This window comes from Rhinolophus sinicus, chromosome 16, assembly GCF_057876585.1.
Source record: "Rhinolophus sinicus isolate RSI-liver-muscle chromosome 16, RSI-T2T, whole genome shotgun sequence".
Lineage (NCBI taxonomy): Eukaryota > Metazoa > Chordata > Mammalia > Chiroptera > Rhinolophidae > Rhinolophus > Rhinolophus sinicus.
In genome coordinates this window covers 60,711,824-60,729,015 of record NC_142516.1, presented here as the reverse complement: position 1 = coordinate 60,729,015, position 17,192 = coordinate 60,711,824, and the positions used below count along the sequence as shown (strand labels likewise).

General features: G+C 34.6%; 1 protein-coding gene across 5 annotated transcripts in view; it reads right to left on the bottom strand.

The window, feature by feature from the left end:
- CCDC171 (coiled-coil domain containing 171) overlaps positions 1 to 17,192 on the bottom strand; it is a 272,305-nt gene that overhangs the window by 232,506 nt on the left and 22,607 nt on the right. For 3 of the 5 annotated variants that reach the window (XM_074330354.2, XM_088792782.1, XM_074330356.2), the window contains exons 5-7: positions 14,207 to 14,397; positions 12,939 to 13,070; positions 4,089 to 4,235 (exon numbers count right to left, since the gene is read on the bottom strand). In XM_074330354.2, coding sequence (XP_074186455.2) covers positions 4,089 to 4,235; positions 12,939 to 13,070; positions 14,207 to 14,397 — 470 coding nt within the window. The remainder of the gene's footprint in view (positions 1 to 4,088; positions 4,236 to 12,938; positions 13,071 to 14,206; positions 14,398 to 17,192) is intronic. The other 2 variants (XM_019739198.3, XM_074330355.2) reach the window with 2 other exon arrangements.

The following is a 17,192-nucleotide window of genomic DNA, read 5'->3' as shown; positions in this document are numbered from 1 at the left end:
ATTTTTGCTCCAAAAGACGCATTAGGGCTTATGTTCAGGGGATGTCATCCTGAAAAATCATGCTAGGGCTTATCTTCCGGTTAGGTCTTATTTTCGGGGAAACAGTATATTCAGATCTTTAACTCTATTCCTTTTTTAATAGGCCATCCACAAACCACATATTAAAAATTATGATGGTGCGATGATGTCAGAGGGATAATGGATGGGGGTGGGGGGTTGACACGGTGTGAGGGACGTGGACGATGGACGTCTGGGTATTGCTTTGTTTTGTGCACCTGAAACTAATAAAAAAGAAAAAAGAAAAGAAGAAAAAAATGATGATGTAAAATATGATGATACATTCCCGAATCTATTGGCCTGAAAAAATGTTCAGCATGAATGACAAATAAACTAAAAATATTATTTAGAATATAATCTCATTTTTATTTGTTCTCTAACCTTACATAAAATTAGACCATGTGTGATAAGAACGTGAATGATTTTATCTTTGTGAAATTCATATTTGTTATTAAAAGTTTATGTGTACCCCACACCCAGCTTCCCCTGTTATTAACATCTTACATTCATATGGTATAAATAACCCATTAAAAATGGACAATAGATCTGAAGAGATATTTCTCCAACAATATACAAGTGGTCAATAAGCATATGAAATGATATTCAAAATCACCAGTCATTAGAGAGATGCAAATCAAAAACCACATTGAGATACTAGTATTATATACCCACTAGAGTGCCCGCAATCAAAAAGACAGATAATAACAAGTGTTGGTGAGCATCCAGAGAAATTGGAACTTTCATACATTGCTGATAGGAATATAAAATGGTGCCACCACTGTGCAAAATAGTCTGACAATTCCTCAAAAAGTTAAACAAAGAGTCACCATGTGATGCAATAATTCCACTCCTAGGTATATACCCAAGAGAAGTGAAAAACATGTCCACACAAAAGTTTGTATACAAATGTTCATAGAGGCATTATTCATAATAGCCAAAAGGTGGAAACAACACAAATGTTCATCAACTGATGAATGGGTAAACAAAATGTGACATACAATACAATGAAATCTTATTCAGAAATAAAAAGGAATGCAGTACTGATACATGATACAGTCTGGATGAATCCCAAAAACATCAAACTAAGTGAAAAAAGTCAATGGCAGGATTCCATTAATATGAAATATCCAGAACAGACAAATCTATAAAGGCGAAAGTAGATTAATGGTTGCTTAGGGCTGAGAGAGATAGGGGAATAGGAGAGTCACGGCTAGAGGGTATGGAGTTTCTAAATGAGGCGATGAAAACATTCTAAAATTGATGTAGTGATAGTTGCACAACTCTGTAAATATACTAAAAACCACTGAATTGCACACTATAAATAAGTGAACATGCAACATGTAAATTATATCACTAAATTGTTTGTTTTTAAATACCATCAGCATAAGAGAAGTTTCACCTCCAGGCATCCATCTGCACCCCAAGTAGCCAAACAACACCCCTCCCTAACCACTACACAAACTGGAGGTTTATTATGTGGGGAATGTAAATCTGAACCAGAGTCTGGATATAGGGATACACATAGAGGGGGCAGGAAGAGAGGTACACAAGACTGAAACCAGGGGAAAGTCTGCATACTGAACAGTATGATACCCAGATTCTTCCTCCATTTTCTCCTTCCATTTTATAACCACCAAAAAGGAAACTAGCAGACCACGCTTGCTTTGCAGAAACTAAATAAACACAAAGACCTACATAGATTGTAACATTTTAAAATTTCCCAATGAATTATTCGGCACATCTCCTATCATCCTGCTGGTAGGCCTCCCTAAGACTAATACTCACAAATTCAACTGCCTACTCAGTATCTCCACCTGTATGTCAAATGGGCATGTCAAATACAACATAGCTAAAACCAAATATTCCTGATCTCTCCAAATCTACTCCACTTGCATTCTTTGCCAGTTGAGTATTTGGCAATGCCACTCACTGTTTGCTCAGAGATACAGAGACACAGAAATAGAGATATATTTACCTTTTGTTGTAAATATTTTTACTAGTTGGTTACTTGCTTTTTTACTTTATTTGAAGTAGGGGTTTCACTTATGACTTTAATTTTTCATAGTCAAAGCTGTACATTTTGTTAACTGCTTTTATGATTAGTAGTAAATCACACTACTCAGAGAACAAAAAAAATTAATCTAAATTTTCTTCTTCTTAGTGTATCATTTTTAATATTTCACTCTTTTTAATCCAACTGGAATTTATTTTAGAATATAATGTAAGATATGAATCAAATTTTATTTTGTTCCAGTTAACCGATTATTTCAGTACAATTCACTGGATAATCTTTCCTATCCTCACTGATTTAAAATGATATACTAAATTTTTATAAATTTTTTGTAAGTCTACAACTAGCCTTTCAACTCTGTTCCACTGAAAGTCTGATCTTAGAGTTATTACACTTTTTGATCACTCAACAATCTTTTTCTCTTCTTGGGTACCAGCATCCTGATTTTCTTTATAAGAAATTATTTTGGGGGCTTTAATATAGTAGAATTGAGAGGGATTTATTTGGGGAAAATTACTTCTTTCAATCAAATGTTCTCTTCCTGGGATTTGAATCCTGAATAAAGTTACCAAAAAAATGAAAATTATTGATAACAATTCATCCCAACTTCATCATTTCTGTTCCCAAGACCTCTGGAGATGCTCTGGGATTCACATGCTTTCAGAGTCTGATTCGTCAGCATTCCTCCAGATTCTGTGAATAAAAATTTCCATATTCTGCCACTGAAGTTCCCTTTTTTTAAGTTAAACGAAGTTGCTTTCTGTTGCATACAACCAAAAACCACAAATGATACTTTACTGAAGCTTTACAGTATATATTCACTTCTGGTATAAGACCCCACTCGTAATTCTTATAAAAATGTTTTAATATTCTCATTTGGGCTCTTCAGTTTTCCACATAAAGTTTAGAATCTGTCTTCCCAAAATAATTCCATTGAATTTTTGACTGGAATTGCTTTTTTAACCCATAATATAATTCATAATATAATCTAGGGAGGATTCATGTCTTTACAACGTTAAGTGTTCCCAAAATGTCTCACCATCTTCTTTTAAGACTCTCAGTTAAATTTCATAATTTTTTATGTATTGTTGTTAACTGCATTTCTATTTTTGTTACTGTGGTGAAGAAAACTTTTTTAATATTTTATTCCCTTATTATTGCTGGTATGTAAGATTGTAAATATAATTGTTATATATTATTTTCTTCCGGGCCTCCTAGTTGATTATTACTATTGTCAATAATTTTAAAGTTGATTTTCTTGACTATTCATGTTTATAAGCATATCATCTGAAAATAATAAGAATCATATCCCCTTCTTTCCAAAAATTATAATTCTTATTGCTGCTCATACCTTTATATATTTCTTTGGCTAAAATTCCCAAAACAATGTTAAATGATAGCAGTGAGTTTAACAAGAGTCCTCCTAGAATTTTACCATTAAATACTCTATATAAATGTCTATTTACCTAATAACAATAAGTTATATGTAGGACAAACTTCTTATCTAATAAAATATTTAATTTCCCACAAAGCAAAAGGAAATTTTGGAAGGAAGAATTAAATAAATTTCATTTCTCTCAAGATTAATTAAAGTGATTATCACTATTATTCACTCATAAAATCATATTTTTCATTTGTAAACTGATGCTCCTTTGCCATCTACTCTTACCTATAAAGCATTCCACAAAATCATGCAGCTAGTATATGATTCAAATTATAAAACTATAATTTAATATTATATATATATAATCTTTTCCTGTATTGCTTCCTAAACATTAGAGTGTAAACAATTACCCTCAATCTTTCCAAATATTCCATGAGAATTGTTAAAAATTGATTTTTAATATTAGGGGCAAAATATAATTTATTTAGATATAAAAGTTTTCAAAGGAGCCAAATATTCAATATAAATAAATGTCAAAATATTAGTTTTATATTTTATTGCATGACAAAACTTTCTCTGACCTTAAAGTATTGACTGGCTAACATACATAAGTTATAAAAGAATGAGAAAATGTACCTCAAATTCTTTTCTAAGACATTCCTCTCGCTGAGTGCTAAATTCAAGTTCACTTGTTTGTCTCCGTAAAAGGTCAGAGCACTCCATGTGTTCAGCTTCTAATTTTTCTACTTTCTTGTGCATATTTTGTACAGCATTGTCTTGCTCCTGGAAAATAATTCATTTTTGCATCAATAAAGTTTATAAGCCAACAATGACTAAAATTGATTCTATAGGAGACAGTAGATAAATAAATCTGTGCTTCAACCAGAATAATAGGTTAATTTATATAGGGAAGAGAGACCTAGATATTTTCCAGCAATGTTTCAGAATATACATGTATTTAAGAAGCACTACTAGAGTTTTACAATTCAAAATATCTGATTAATGCATATTAAAATTGAAATATGTATAGCTTACCATATTTACATAATGCTATAGTTCAACTGCCATATATAATGTTTTCTTCTCTCATGAAAGTTTTAATGTACTTAGTAATACAAATGTATATTGTTCCTCTGTGTGATAAGGGATGATTGGCTTGAATGCCTAATATTGGCCCTTGAGAGATTTTTATGTGAGCTCATGATAATTTAACTGTGCTTATAGATCTTAAAGTTGCACCTACTAACTAGATGGCTGTGTTTCATTTTCTCTTCAGTTTTTAAGTTTGAAATCTTTTCTATACTATTGAAAGAAAAATAATACCAAGTAGTCTTCTACTTAAATCTCTCAATCTCCTTTTCCAATTAAACTCAGAAATCAGAGTTGAATTTTATGGAAGTTCAAACACAAAGTTAATGCACATATCAAAGGAATTTTCCCCAGTAACTAATCTATATTCATCATTCTCACTTAAGGTGTTTGACAAAGCCCTCTTTCCCATCTTTACCTCACCAGCATAATCTTACTCTGGAACATACATTTATATGTGCTTCCAAGTATCCCTAGCCATTCAAAAGGTATCGTTGGAATCTGAGTGAGAAATGTTCCAGGCACCAAATATAATTCTCTATAAAAAGATTCTAGTATGGAAAGTACCCAGCAGCATAGTCCACAATCAAAGGACGAAGAACAAAATTTAATTCCTCTCTCCACACCCTCTGTGTCATAAGATTACTACTATTCTACAGCTGACTACATATGAACTCATAATAATTATTTTCTTCAAGTAAGAAACTTCCTAATATACAAAAGCTCATCTACTTCCACATTTTTCAACCTGTAAACAAACACAGATAAAAGCAAAGCTAGATACCAGAGCAAAAGTATGCCAACACTGCCTACAACCAGCAGATAGCACTCTTGGTTTTCATAATGACACTCTGGATTTAGGAACAAATGGCATTGTGAACAGCCTTATGCAATCTAATTTTATCAAGAGTACTTTCATATATGAAAGTACTTTTAAGACGAGTAAGCACTACATAAGATACTATTATTATTCTACATGATAGATCTTCTTCCTTCAAGCAATCAATACCAGTATTAATGCAAATTCACAGTTAAATTATATGACTTCTTGATTTACAAATAGTCTCCAACTTTCAGTCATCCACTTATTGTACTATGTATACTTTAAAATGAATAAACAGCAATTTACAAGGTTAATCACAAAGTAAACCTAGTAATTTGAAATAAAAAAATAAAGTCTATATCCAAAAGATGCTTATACCCTAACTTACAGCAATTATTTCAAACAATATTTATTGAACAATGTAAAAGAAATTATTCAGGAGGTATGATGAGATTTGTTTATAAGAAAATTTGACTTGTGATTCCCACTCTGTTGATATATAGTATAGAAAGACAGCCTACAATATTTCCAAATACCATTATCTTAAACAAAGTGCATGCCCATCATTCCATGCAAGTGTGAATTTAACCCTATAAAAAAAAACTGGAAAAGTCAATGGTCAATCATTTAGGGCTTATTATGCTAATTTTGGTGTCATTTTAACTACATGACACTTGACTTATGTTAAATAAATAGATTTTAAATAAAGGTCTTTTAACACGTAGATGAAATTCTGACCTAACAATCACAATTTTAATGCAGAGATCAAGTAGTCACTAATATTATGTGATAATTATTATACATTCTTGAATATGGATAGAAACACACAGTTTGTATAGAAAAACACCCACTTTCCGCAAACATTGGAGATTTTTAAGAATTCTATTCACATGTGCAAGAAACACATTACAAAATCAAGTTAACTGATTATATTAGGTTAAAATTACATTGATTTTCTAATGTTAAATTCACTTGACATTTATTATACAAAGGCTTTTTATATTTTGCTACATTCAGTTGGCTAATATATTGTAGAATATTTTTCTATCCATATTCATGAGTGAGATTAACTATAATTATCTTTTTTTGTATCCTTGTCAGTTTAGTACCAAGATTTGTCAGTTTAGTATATTATCAAGATTTTTCCATTCCCAGAATATTTCTGGTCAAGATGGCAGAGCAGGTAAATGCTCTGCTTGCCTCCTCTCACAACCCCATCAAAATTACAACTAAATTGCAGAACCACCATCATTGAGAATTGCCTGAAGTCTAGCTGAACAGAAGTCCTACAACTAAAATCATACAGAAGAACCCACATCTAGACTGGTAGGAGAGGCAGAGACAAGGAAGAGAGTGGTTGTCATACCGCATGCGATGGTTAAAAATCAGAAAGGATAGCTCAGCTGCAGAGGTCCTCACTAAGGTTTGACAGGTCCCAGACCCACACCAGCCTCTCCAGCCCGGGGTTCAAGTGCTAGGAAGAGAAACCCCACAACTTCCGGCTGTGAAAACCAGTGAAATTTGTGGCTAAGTGAGACGGAAGGCAGCTGCACCCCCAGGAGCTCCTCTTAAAGGGCCTGCACATGGCCGTACTCACTGACGGACTCACTCGTTCTGAGCACAAGCACTGGGGCAGCAGCTTGAAAGGCACCAGGGACATATGAAGAGAACTAAATTATCTAGCTTAGGGCAAGGGCTGGAGGGGCAGCTTTTTCCCAGACAGAAGTACTGTTAATAACCATTGTTCCTTTGTTGAACCTTCCCCCACTTCCAGCATGCAGACATAGACAGAAACCACATCTGACTCTCCATCAACCTAGCTAACACCATTCACCCTGCCCTGGTGATTCCATACAACCCAACCCCACCCAACTTTCAGACCCACCCAAGTAGGTTCCAATGGCATTTCCATACAAACAGCCTATCTTGACTCCTGCTGCGGAATTTCCTAAAATCTCTCAAAAGTTAACAAACACCAAATAAGCAGCATCTGACTTCGGCATGCCCCATACCGTTTGCTAAGGAGCCTCAAGCCCTGCACTAGTGGCAGCCAGCCTCGGCTTGCAGCTTCGCCTCTCAGGGCTCCTCCAAGCCCAGAACAGAAGGCTGCCATCTCCAGATTGCCTTGTGACTCATACCAGGTGTTCCTGAGCAGGACGTAGGCAGAGGCTGAACTTGGCCTTCAGCAGAGCCCCTCCCAGTGGTCAGCTTTGGTTTGAGCCACAGCACCATGCTGTTGCCTCCAGAGATAACATACCCAAAGGGTAGATTGGGCAGGCACCAGAACACTAAAGCAAATCCTGCTCTGTAGGGTCAGACCCTGCACAACAGCACCTCCACTCTAGTCATGGTCAGTCCTCACAACCAATCAGCCTGAGAGTCAATCCCTCCCATTGACATGCAAACAGCAACCAAGGATCACCTATAATAGGAGGGCACATACAACCCACACAAGGGACACACCTGGAATACCTGGCTCAGGTGACCAAGGAGACTGCACCGCTGAGCCACATAGGACACCAACTACATAAGGCCACTCTAAGACAGGGAAGGATAGCCCTCTCCAATACATGGAAACAAACATAGGGAGGCAGCCAAAATAAGAAGACAAAGAAGTATGTCCCAGATGAAAGAACAGAACAAGGCTCCAGAAAAAAGAACAAAATAGAGACAAGCAATCTACCAGACGCAGAGTTCCAAATAACTAGTTATAAGGATGATCAATGATCTCAGAGAGAACTTCAACAAAGAGATAGGAAACATACAAATGGAAACAGAAAACAGAAAAAAGAACCAGTCAGAAATGGAGAATACAATAACTGAAATGAAGAATACATTAGAGGGAATCAATAGATTAGGTGAAGTAGACGTTCAAATAAGCAATTTAGAAGATAAGGTAGCAGAAGACACCCAATCAGAACAGCAAAAAGAAAAAAGAATCCAAAAAAATGAGGAGAATTGAAGGGACCTCTGGATCATCAAGTGTACCAACATTCACATCATTGGGAGAGTGAAGAGAGAAAGCAAGTAATTGAAAAGTTATTTGAAGAAATAATGACTGAAAACTTCCCTAATTTGGAGAGGAAACAGACATACAAGCCCAGGAAGTGCATAGAGTCCCAAATAAGATGAACCCAAAGAGGCCTACACCAAGGCACATGTAATTAAAATGGCAAAGGTTAAAGACAAACAGAGAATCTTAAAAACAGCAAAAGAAAGTCAACTAGTAACTTACAAGGGAGCTCCCAGAAGATTTCAGCTGACTTCTCAACAGAAACTTTGTAGGCCAGAAGGGATTGGCACAAAATATTCAAAATGACAAAAAGCAAGGACCTACAACCAAGGGTACTCTACCCAGCAAAGCTATCACTTAAAATCAAAAGACAGATAAAGGGCTTCCAGACAAGAAAAAGCTAAAGGAGTTCATCACCACCAAACCAGTATTAACAAGGAATATTAGAGGGACTACTTTAAGACAGTAAATACATATATATATATATATGAATAATGAAATGGCAATATCTATCCACAATTACTTTAAATAAATGTTCCAATCAAAAACATCAGGTGGCTATGGATAAGAAAGCAAGATCCTTACATATGCTGCCTACAAGAGACTTGTTTCAGATTGAAAAACACACAAAGATTGAAAGCAAAGGGATGGAAAAAGTTATTTCATGAAAATGGAAACAAAACAAAAAAAAGTTGGGGTAGCAATACTTATGCCAGACAAAACAGACTTTATAACAAGAGACAAAGGACTCAGTAACCCCACTTTTGGGTATTTAGCCAAAGAAACCCAAAACGCTATTTCAAGGGGACCTGTGCATCCCTATGTTCATCGCAGAATTGTTTACAACGTCCAAGATGTGGAGGCAGCCTGAGTGTCTGTCGATAAATGAATAAAGAGGAGATGGTACATATATACAGTGGAATATTGCTTGGCCATGGAAGGGAATGGGTTCTGACCATCTGAGGTGGCATGGATGGACCTGGAGGGTATTGTGCTGAGTGGAGTATATCAGACAGGCAAAGACAAATGCAATATGATCTCACTTATATGTAGAATCTAAAGAACAAAATAAACGAACAAAACAGAAACAAACTCATAGATACAAAGAACATTTTGAGGGTTGCCAGATGAGAGGGTTTTGAGGGGGTTGGTGAAAAAGGGGAAGGGATTAAGAAGTATGAATTAGCTGTTACACAATAGTCATGGGGATGTAGGGTATAGCATAAGAAATATAGTCAATAATATTGTAATAACTATGTATGGTGTCAGATGGGTAGTAAATTTATCAGGGTAATAGATGGGAGGGGAGTTGGGGGACAGGGTGAAAAAGGTGAAGGGATTAAGAAGTACAAACTGGTAGTTACAAAATAGTCATGGGGATGTAAAGTATAGGGAATATAGTCAATAATATGGTAATAACTATGTATAGTGCCAGGTGGGTTCTAGACTAGTCAGGGGAATCACTTCTTAAATTATATAAATGTCTAACCACTATGCTGTATCCCTGAAATTAATATAAAATAACACTGAATGTCAACTATAATTAAAAATTTTAAGGGGGGGAAGGTGAAGTGGAATAAGAAGTCCAAATTTCCAGGTATAAAACAAATTAAGTCATGGGATATAATATAGAGCATAGGGATACAGTCAAATATATTGTGATAGCGTGGTACGGTGTCAGGTGGTTATCATGGCGATCAGTTCTTCAGGTATATAAATGATGAATTACTATGGTGTATACCCGAAACTGATATAATATTCTATGTTAGTTACATATTTTTTAATAAAAATCTTTTTTTAAAAAAGATTAATTTGTGTCCTTCCAAATAAATCTTTAAAATTTTGTCAGAGTTTATTTTCTAATCAAAGCAAAAGCTACTTGGAACTTGACAGTGAAAAGGTAAGAGAGAGAGAAACAAAATCATATTAAGGACATTGAAAATTGAGGGAGTTTTTCTTTTTTCCACTAGAGGGAGATGTTGAACTTAAAATATTTTTAAAAGAGGCTTGTTTTTGAATTGACATTTAACATCACAGGAAACCACATTGTGCTGTCAGAAAATAAACTTGCTTTCTTTCCACATCTTCCAGAAACATATCCCAAAAAGTATGATTCTTCATATGTACTCACATAAACAACATTTCTCAGACTCCAAAATACGGTTTCAGTTCTGAAGAATTATAGTAGTAGAGTTAGAAATGTACCAACAGAGAAAGCCTAGCCTATAAAATATACCAATATACCCAGTCACAACCTTAATCTAGTACATAGATATCTCCTGAAAGAGCCAAAACAAGCTCATCCTCTCTAAATCCCCAAAGCCAGCACAGTTTTACAATCAATAATAGTGATTGCTGCTGTAGATTATAAACTGGTACTAACTTTGTATAATACCTATCATAATTATAAATCCATAAGCTTGCAGACCCAGCAATACTTCTAGGCATTAACACAGCTGAATCACTTCTACAACAGCTCAGAGGTATAGACAAGAATGTTAGTGAATCATTTACAACTAGAGCAGAAAAATTTTAAGAATATAAAATGTCCATCCATAAGGTATTCCTTAAATATAATAGGATCTTGCACATAACAATACCATGCAAACAGTACAAGAATAATATAAGGACATCAAAAGATGGACACCAAATATTATTGAGGCACAGAAGTTTATTTATGTAAATACAATAATACATGTTTTTATACCCTTAGATGAATGGGGTTGGAAGGAGAGAGGGCAAGACCTTCACTTTCTGCTATTAAATTTCCCTAAATTAGGGGCATTTTTACAATGATAACAATATATAGTAATTTTATAAATTGAACATTAAGATATTTCCTGTTTGGAAAAAACAAGCAGTTCCAGTGCTATTTTCTATGCCCTTTGCTTATACAGGACACCAGTGGACAGTTTCCCAAGAAACTACAAAGAAATGCTCCTTGTTGCCTAGATCATTTAAGGCAAGCTTCTTAAACACTTCCTTTGCATGTGACTTCCTCCAAGCTATGCCTAGATCACAGTGCTTACCAGGTCAATCTTTGACAGGCTGCACCCCAGTCCTTACCTCCTTACCTGCTGCCTTATTATACAGTCTACTGATGCCTAAGCCTAGCCTGATCCTTCCCACTTTTCCTCCTCTTTCTTCTGTTTATGGCACGATTTTCCATCTTCTTTCCCACCCTCTTTGCCATCACAAACTCTCACACCCCTTAATCGCTAGATACATAAATCAAACGTAGTCAATGAACGAGGAAAGGGTCATTTTATTCCATGGTTGAGTTGTAGAATTTTGGAAACAAAATAAATACGAAAAACATATGCATTCATCTTCTGAAAGCTTGCCATCCCACTGATAAGTTATACATTGAAATGAACTGGAAAAATGATAAAGGGCATGGCGGTTTACAAACAAAACTTTACCACTTCATGTCCCACAGTGCCTACAGTAGAAAAGCTTATGCAAATAAGCACCCTCAAAGTTCACACTGTTATTGCAGGAATGAAGAGAAAGATAAATAAAAACAAAACAAATGTTCGCTGTAACTAAAAAATTTAAATAAAGATATAAAAATGAAACAAATTAACATATATACACTTTTTCAAGATCAACATAAATATTTTGTTCTAAAATTACCATGGCTTAGATTTGTTCTGAAATTTCAAATAATGCTAAAGAAAGACTTGGGATTTTTATTTTTGTCAAAGGAGGTAATCCATTTCTTTAAAATGAGAAATACTATTTTAAAATGAGGTAAGTCCACTAACAATTTCCATTAATATTCCAGAGATATACACTTCTATTTCACACTTCAATTGCTGGGAAAGAAAGGGGACATGGCATAAAATTAAGATTTTTCTTTTTATAGTGGGTCTGAATTATAAAGCCCAGATGAGAGAAATATTACACCAGCTTTCTGTTAAAGATGGGGTTTCACTGGCTTTTTTTAACTTATTTTAAAAACTGAATTCCTTAGAGAGCTACACAAAGAGAACATTATATGATACTAACACCTAATTAATAGATGAAAACCTATACCCATCAACAGCTAATATAGAGAGAATTTCAATTTATCCCTGAAGTTGTTTAAAAAAGATTTTTTCTATATATAGATTTTTATATATAGTTTCTTATTTTATAAAAGGTAAAGCGGTTTTCTTTGTTTAATATAGAAAGGACAAGAAACTGAGACAGAGCTCTGAACATTTCAGTTACAAAATAATACAAAATTTATCTTTCAAAAGATGGTAGTAATTATAGAGTAATTCTCCACATGTAATAATAAAATACCAAAAATGTATATATAGATATATAGATATATAGATCCATCTCAAAAATCACATAATTTATACAATGGAAGTCAACCAACTCTAATGATATTCGTGGGCAAGCTGCACATATGGTCATGTAACTACAAATGAAACATGGCCTTCCAGAGATCAAAGAGTAGGAATTACATTCTCCTTGAGTAATCCAGCCAAGTATCTCACTAATATAATTCTTAATATCATAAGCATTAAAAAGACATATTCAAGGAACTGTATTATTATTTTTCAAATACCTGTACTATAAATTGTAACTCTCTTCTTTCTGCTTCCCATTGTTCTGCTTGTAATCTAAACTCCTCCAATGCTGTCTCCCTGATATGAGACTCCATCTCATTCTTCTCCTGCTGATGTTTTTCCAACGCTTCCTTTATACGAATAAATGTGGGGAGGTTACATAGGGCCACTCAGGGACCTGTAGTACCACTTGCCACATAAATTTTGCCCATTCAAATACTAATGGAGCCCTTACAGAAGCTAGACACTGTTCTCGGGTCTAGGAATATAGAAGTAAACAAGATACAAATGAGGACTACTTCTGTGGAGGAAATCAAAAGTAGATCTACTGACAATGTCTGGAAACCCTTGTGTCAAAACTTTTACTTTTAGTAAATGCTGTGTAAAATTATTTTTTCATGAAGATTTATTTCCCAAATTCTGAAAAACCATTTACAGCAGTGGTAAATGTAGAGCCTTTTTAACGTGTTTTTTTATTTAAATGGGTACTTCAAAAATATGGCAAATATAGTGGGGTTATCACTTTGTGAGGGGTATAAATGTCTAACTATTACATTGTGTTGTACACCTGAAACTAATAATATATATAATATATAATATATATATATATATATATATATATATATATATATATATTATATATATATAATTGTCTATATTGCCATAGCAAATATAGACAATTCAAAATCTATCTTCTAAATGGCTGGCAACCTCAACCTTAAACCATACTTTCACTTTGGAGAGTAAAAAGGAACAAAAAATGGGAGAATAAATAGTTCACAACAATTCCAGTAAAAGGTCACCAAATTTTTTACACACCATTATCTATAAAGAATGAGTTCTATATAGATAATGAGGCGTACATCAGATATGCAAATATTTTTCTATATTTATTGTATATTCAGACCAAATCTAGGACCCACATTTCTAAAATTCCAAATTTTCATGCTACTGGGCCAAAAGGGCTATAGGTTCTTATCTTCTTACAATATGTTCATTTAAGCATGTTTTTTTTTTTTTTATGAGATCTCTTTTTCACAAAAGAAACAGTAACATATTAATATATTCTAAAGCATATTACAAAAGAGACCCGCAAAAATGCCACTAAAAAGGAAAAAAGAAAAGGAGAAAGGGAGGAAGGGAAAAAGGAACTCAAAATTTCTTGCTTTCTGGTAGTTATTTTCCTTTCAAGGATAACTTCAAATAATGTATAACATATCTCAATGAATAGTATATAAAGTAAAATTCCTTTATAAAAATATTTTACCTGTAGAGTTTTCTCTAGTCTGCTTTTTTCTTTCATAAGTAAATCATATTCTCGATTGCAATTTTGAATTATATTATCTCTTTCCTCCAAATCACATTCAAATCTTCTGCATTCTTCTTTCCATTTCTGCTGGGAAGTCTGATACACCTTCTCAATCTCATTTGCCCTTCCTTGAAGTTCTGTATTCTGAGCTATTAAAAATATAAAAGAATAATAGGTATATTTACAACCATAAATTAAATCCCTAGGAGTTCAAAAGCCTATGCCTTGGAGCTGATTTCATTTACAGCGTGATCTTAGGACAAAACCTGTAACCAGTGCATACCAGTAAACTCTTGAAAAGCTCACCGTCCCAGAACCACTCTATCCTATCATTTCTCGATCTCTCCTTCCCCTCCAGACAAAGGTGCTTTTACCAGGAAATGGTATGGTACATTCCCAAAGTCATGCCCAGCTTTAGCTGTGCCTCTCGTACCAGCTGCAACTCTACTACCTTTTTATCCTATTCAAGATAATAAATCAAATTTAAAAAAAAAAAAAAAAAGACTGACATATAGGGCTACATTTTTAAAAAGACTTGATAGATTACAAATTTTGATAGTTGACTCTTGGCAACAAATTAGTTTTAACAAATCTTACACGTAAGACTCATCAAATTGAGGTGGGCAACCACTGCTCCAAACCTTAAAACTATAGCTATTTACTCCCCCCAAATTAGACTCAATCCCCTCTCATTCTACTATTATCTCAACAATAACCAACACCTCTCTACAAGGGCTGCTGCTATGTTTCAGCATCTAGAAAAGAAGTAATGAAAAGCTTCCAGGTGGGGGTCCATCATCTATCACCTGATTAAACCTCTCTGACTCTCAGAATAAAACGCCTCCTGGTTAAGTTTTTGTGAAGATAAAAATGAGAAAATACGTACAAACGTACTTGTCAAACAAAAAAATGCCACACTTAGTAGTATTATTTTTAAATTATAGTTGTATTTTGAATGCATCATATATTCCAAAGATTCAAACTCAAAGGTATAAAAGGGACAAAAAGTCTCCCTCCTATCCAGCTACTCTCTCTACAACACATTACCACGGTCTAGCACCCTGTATTGCAACAAGAAGTTTGAGGCCATTTTGATTGCTGGCCCCCTGTATGTGGCTTACTTTCCTTTCCCTTTCTTTTCTCTTCGAAAGCTTCAGGATCTTCTCTGTCTCTACTTTTCTGAAATTTCATAATGGTCTGCCTTCAAGTGGGTGTAGTTCTTTCCATTGTGGTGAATATTCAAAGGGCCCTTTCAATCTGGCAATTCATAACCTTTAGTTCTGAGATGTTTTCTTAAATAATTTTACTGATGACTTTCCCCTCCCTGTTTTCTCTCATCTCTTTCTTTTAATATTCCCTATTGTTCAGATTGGTCCTCAAATCCTCCTTTCTTTTCTCTCCTATATTTCTACCTCTGTCTTTCTACACTAATTTCTGGGAGATTTCTTCTATCTTCATTTTCCATTGCTTCTATTCACCTTTCATTTCTTTCACACTTTTAATTTCTAAGAGCTTCTTTTTTCTTTATGGGATCTGATTCTTATCTCACAGATGGCATACATTCTATTCCAGTTCTGAGGATATTAATGCTACCTGTTTGTTAAATCAGAGTTTCTGATTCTTTCAAGTTAATTTTTTTTCTCGCTCCATTTTAGAGGCTTTCCCTAAGTATCTGGTAATTTTTGGTTGTCTGATTTCAATTAAGAGTAACTATAAGGGTGACACGCCTCTTATCCACCCACACACCTACAGCCCAGATTTTGAGCTTGAGTGTGGTGCTTGACACCTGTGGTCTTCACTGGAGGAAAATCTGGCTGGGCCATTTATTAGGAAACCCCATTATCAGTATCATTAGTATCAGTATCATTAGGTTTTTCCTCTTGGCTTGGTCAGATGACACATAGAAGAGTCTTCCAGGGTCCCACATGGAGTACAGGAATCTGGTGATAGCTTTTAAGGAAGCCAATAGAAAAAGAAAGCTGGAAGGAATAGTTCCTCAATATTCAGCATTGAGTGTGCTATCTTCCTGGTTTTGCCAGTCTGGGAACCCTCTATTTTACCACCTCCAGAAATCAAGCCTCTCACGTGGGAACAATCCCAGAGTACCATGCTCTTGGTAAGGGGATCTAAGAACCTAATTGCTTCTAGAACAAATAGCTTTATCTAGCTCTATTTTATCCACTACTGCTATTCCAATTCCTAATTCCAAAGGTACCTTGTGTTTCCAGTTCATAAGTCTTTTGACTCTCTAACAAGCTGTACGCAAACTTTCCCACTCCTGGTTCAAGATTCTAATGTCTCAGGTGTGCTAATTCAGTTATCCCTTATACATTTGCTTTCCGGCTTCCACAATTTTCTTTCTTATTACACCTCTTATTCTCTCAATTGTTATGAGATTATCTTTTTTCATATCCCATAACTCCATTACGTTGTTTTTAACTCTCCTCTCAACATTTTATCATAAAAATTTGCAAAAGTACAGAAAGTTGAAAGTATTGTAGAGTGAACACCATAAACCCACCGCCTAGACTCTAAGACTGTTAACATTTTGCTATATTTGCTTGATCACACATTTATCCATCTACCTATGCATCCATTCACTTATCCATCCATCAAATCATCCTACTTTGTCATGCATTTCAAAACAAGTTACAAATATAAGTACATTTCACTCCTAAATAAATCAGTATTCATATCATTAACTAGAATTCAAAATAGTTTAACTTTTTACAGGTAAAATTTACATATAATGAAATGCACAACTCCTCAGGTACCATTCAGAGTTTGACAAATGCATATGCTCATGTAACTGACACCCCTCTTAAAATACAGAACATTTCTTTTAACCCAAAAAGTTTCCTCATACCTTTTCCAGTCACTCCACACAGTCAACCCATCACAAAGGCGGCCACTGTTCTGACTTTTTTTTCATCAACAATTAGTC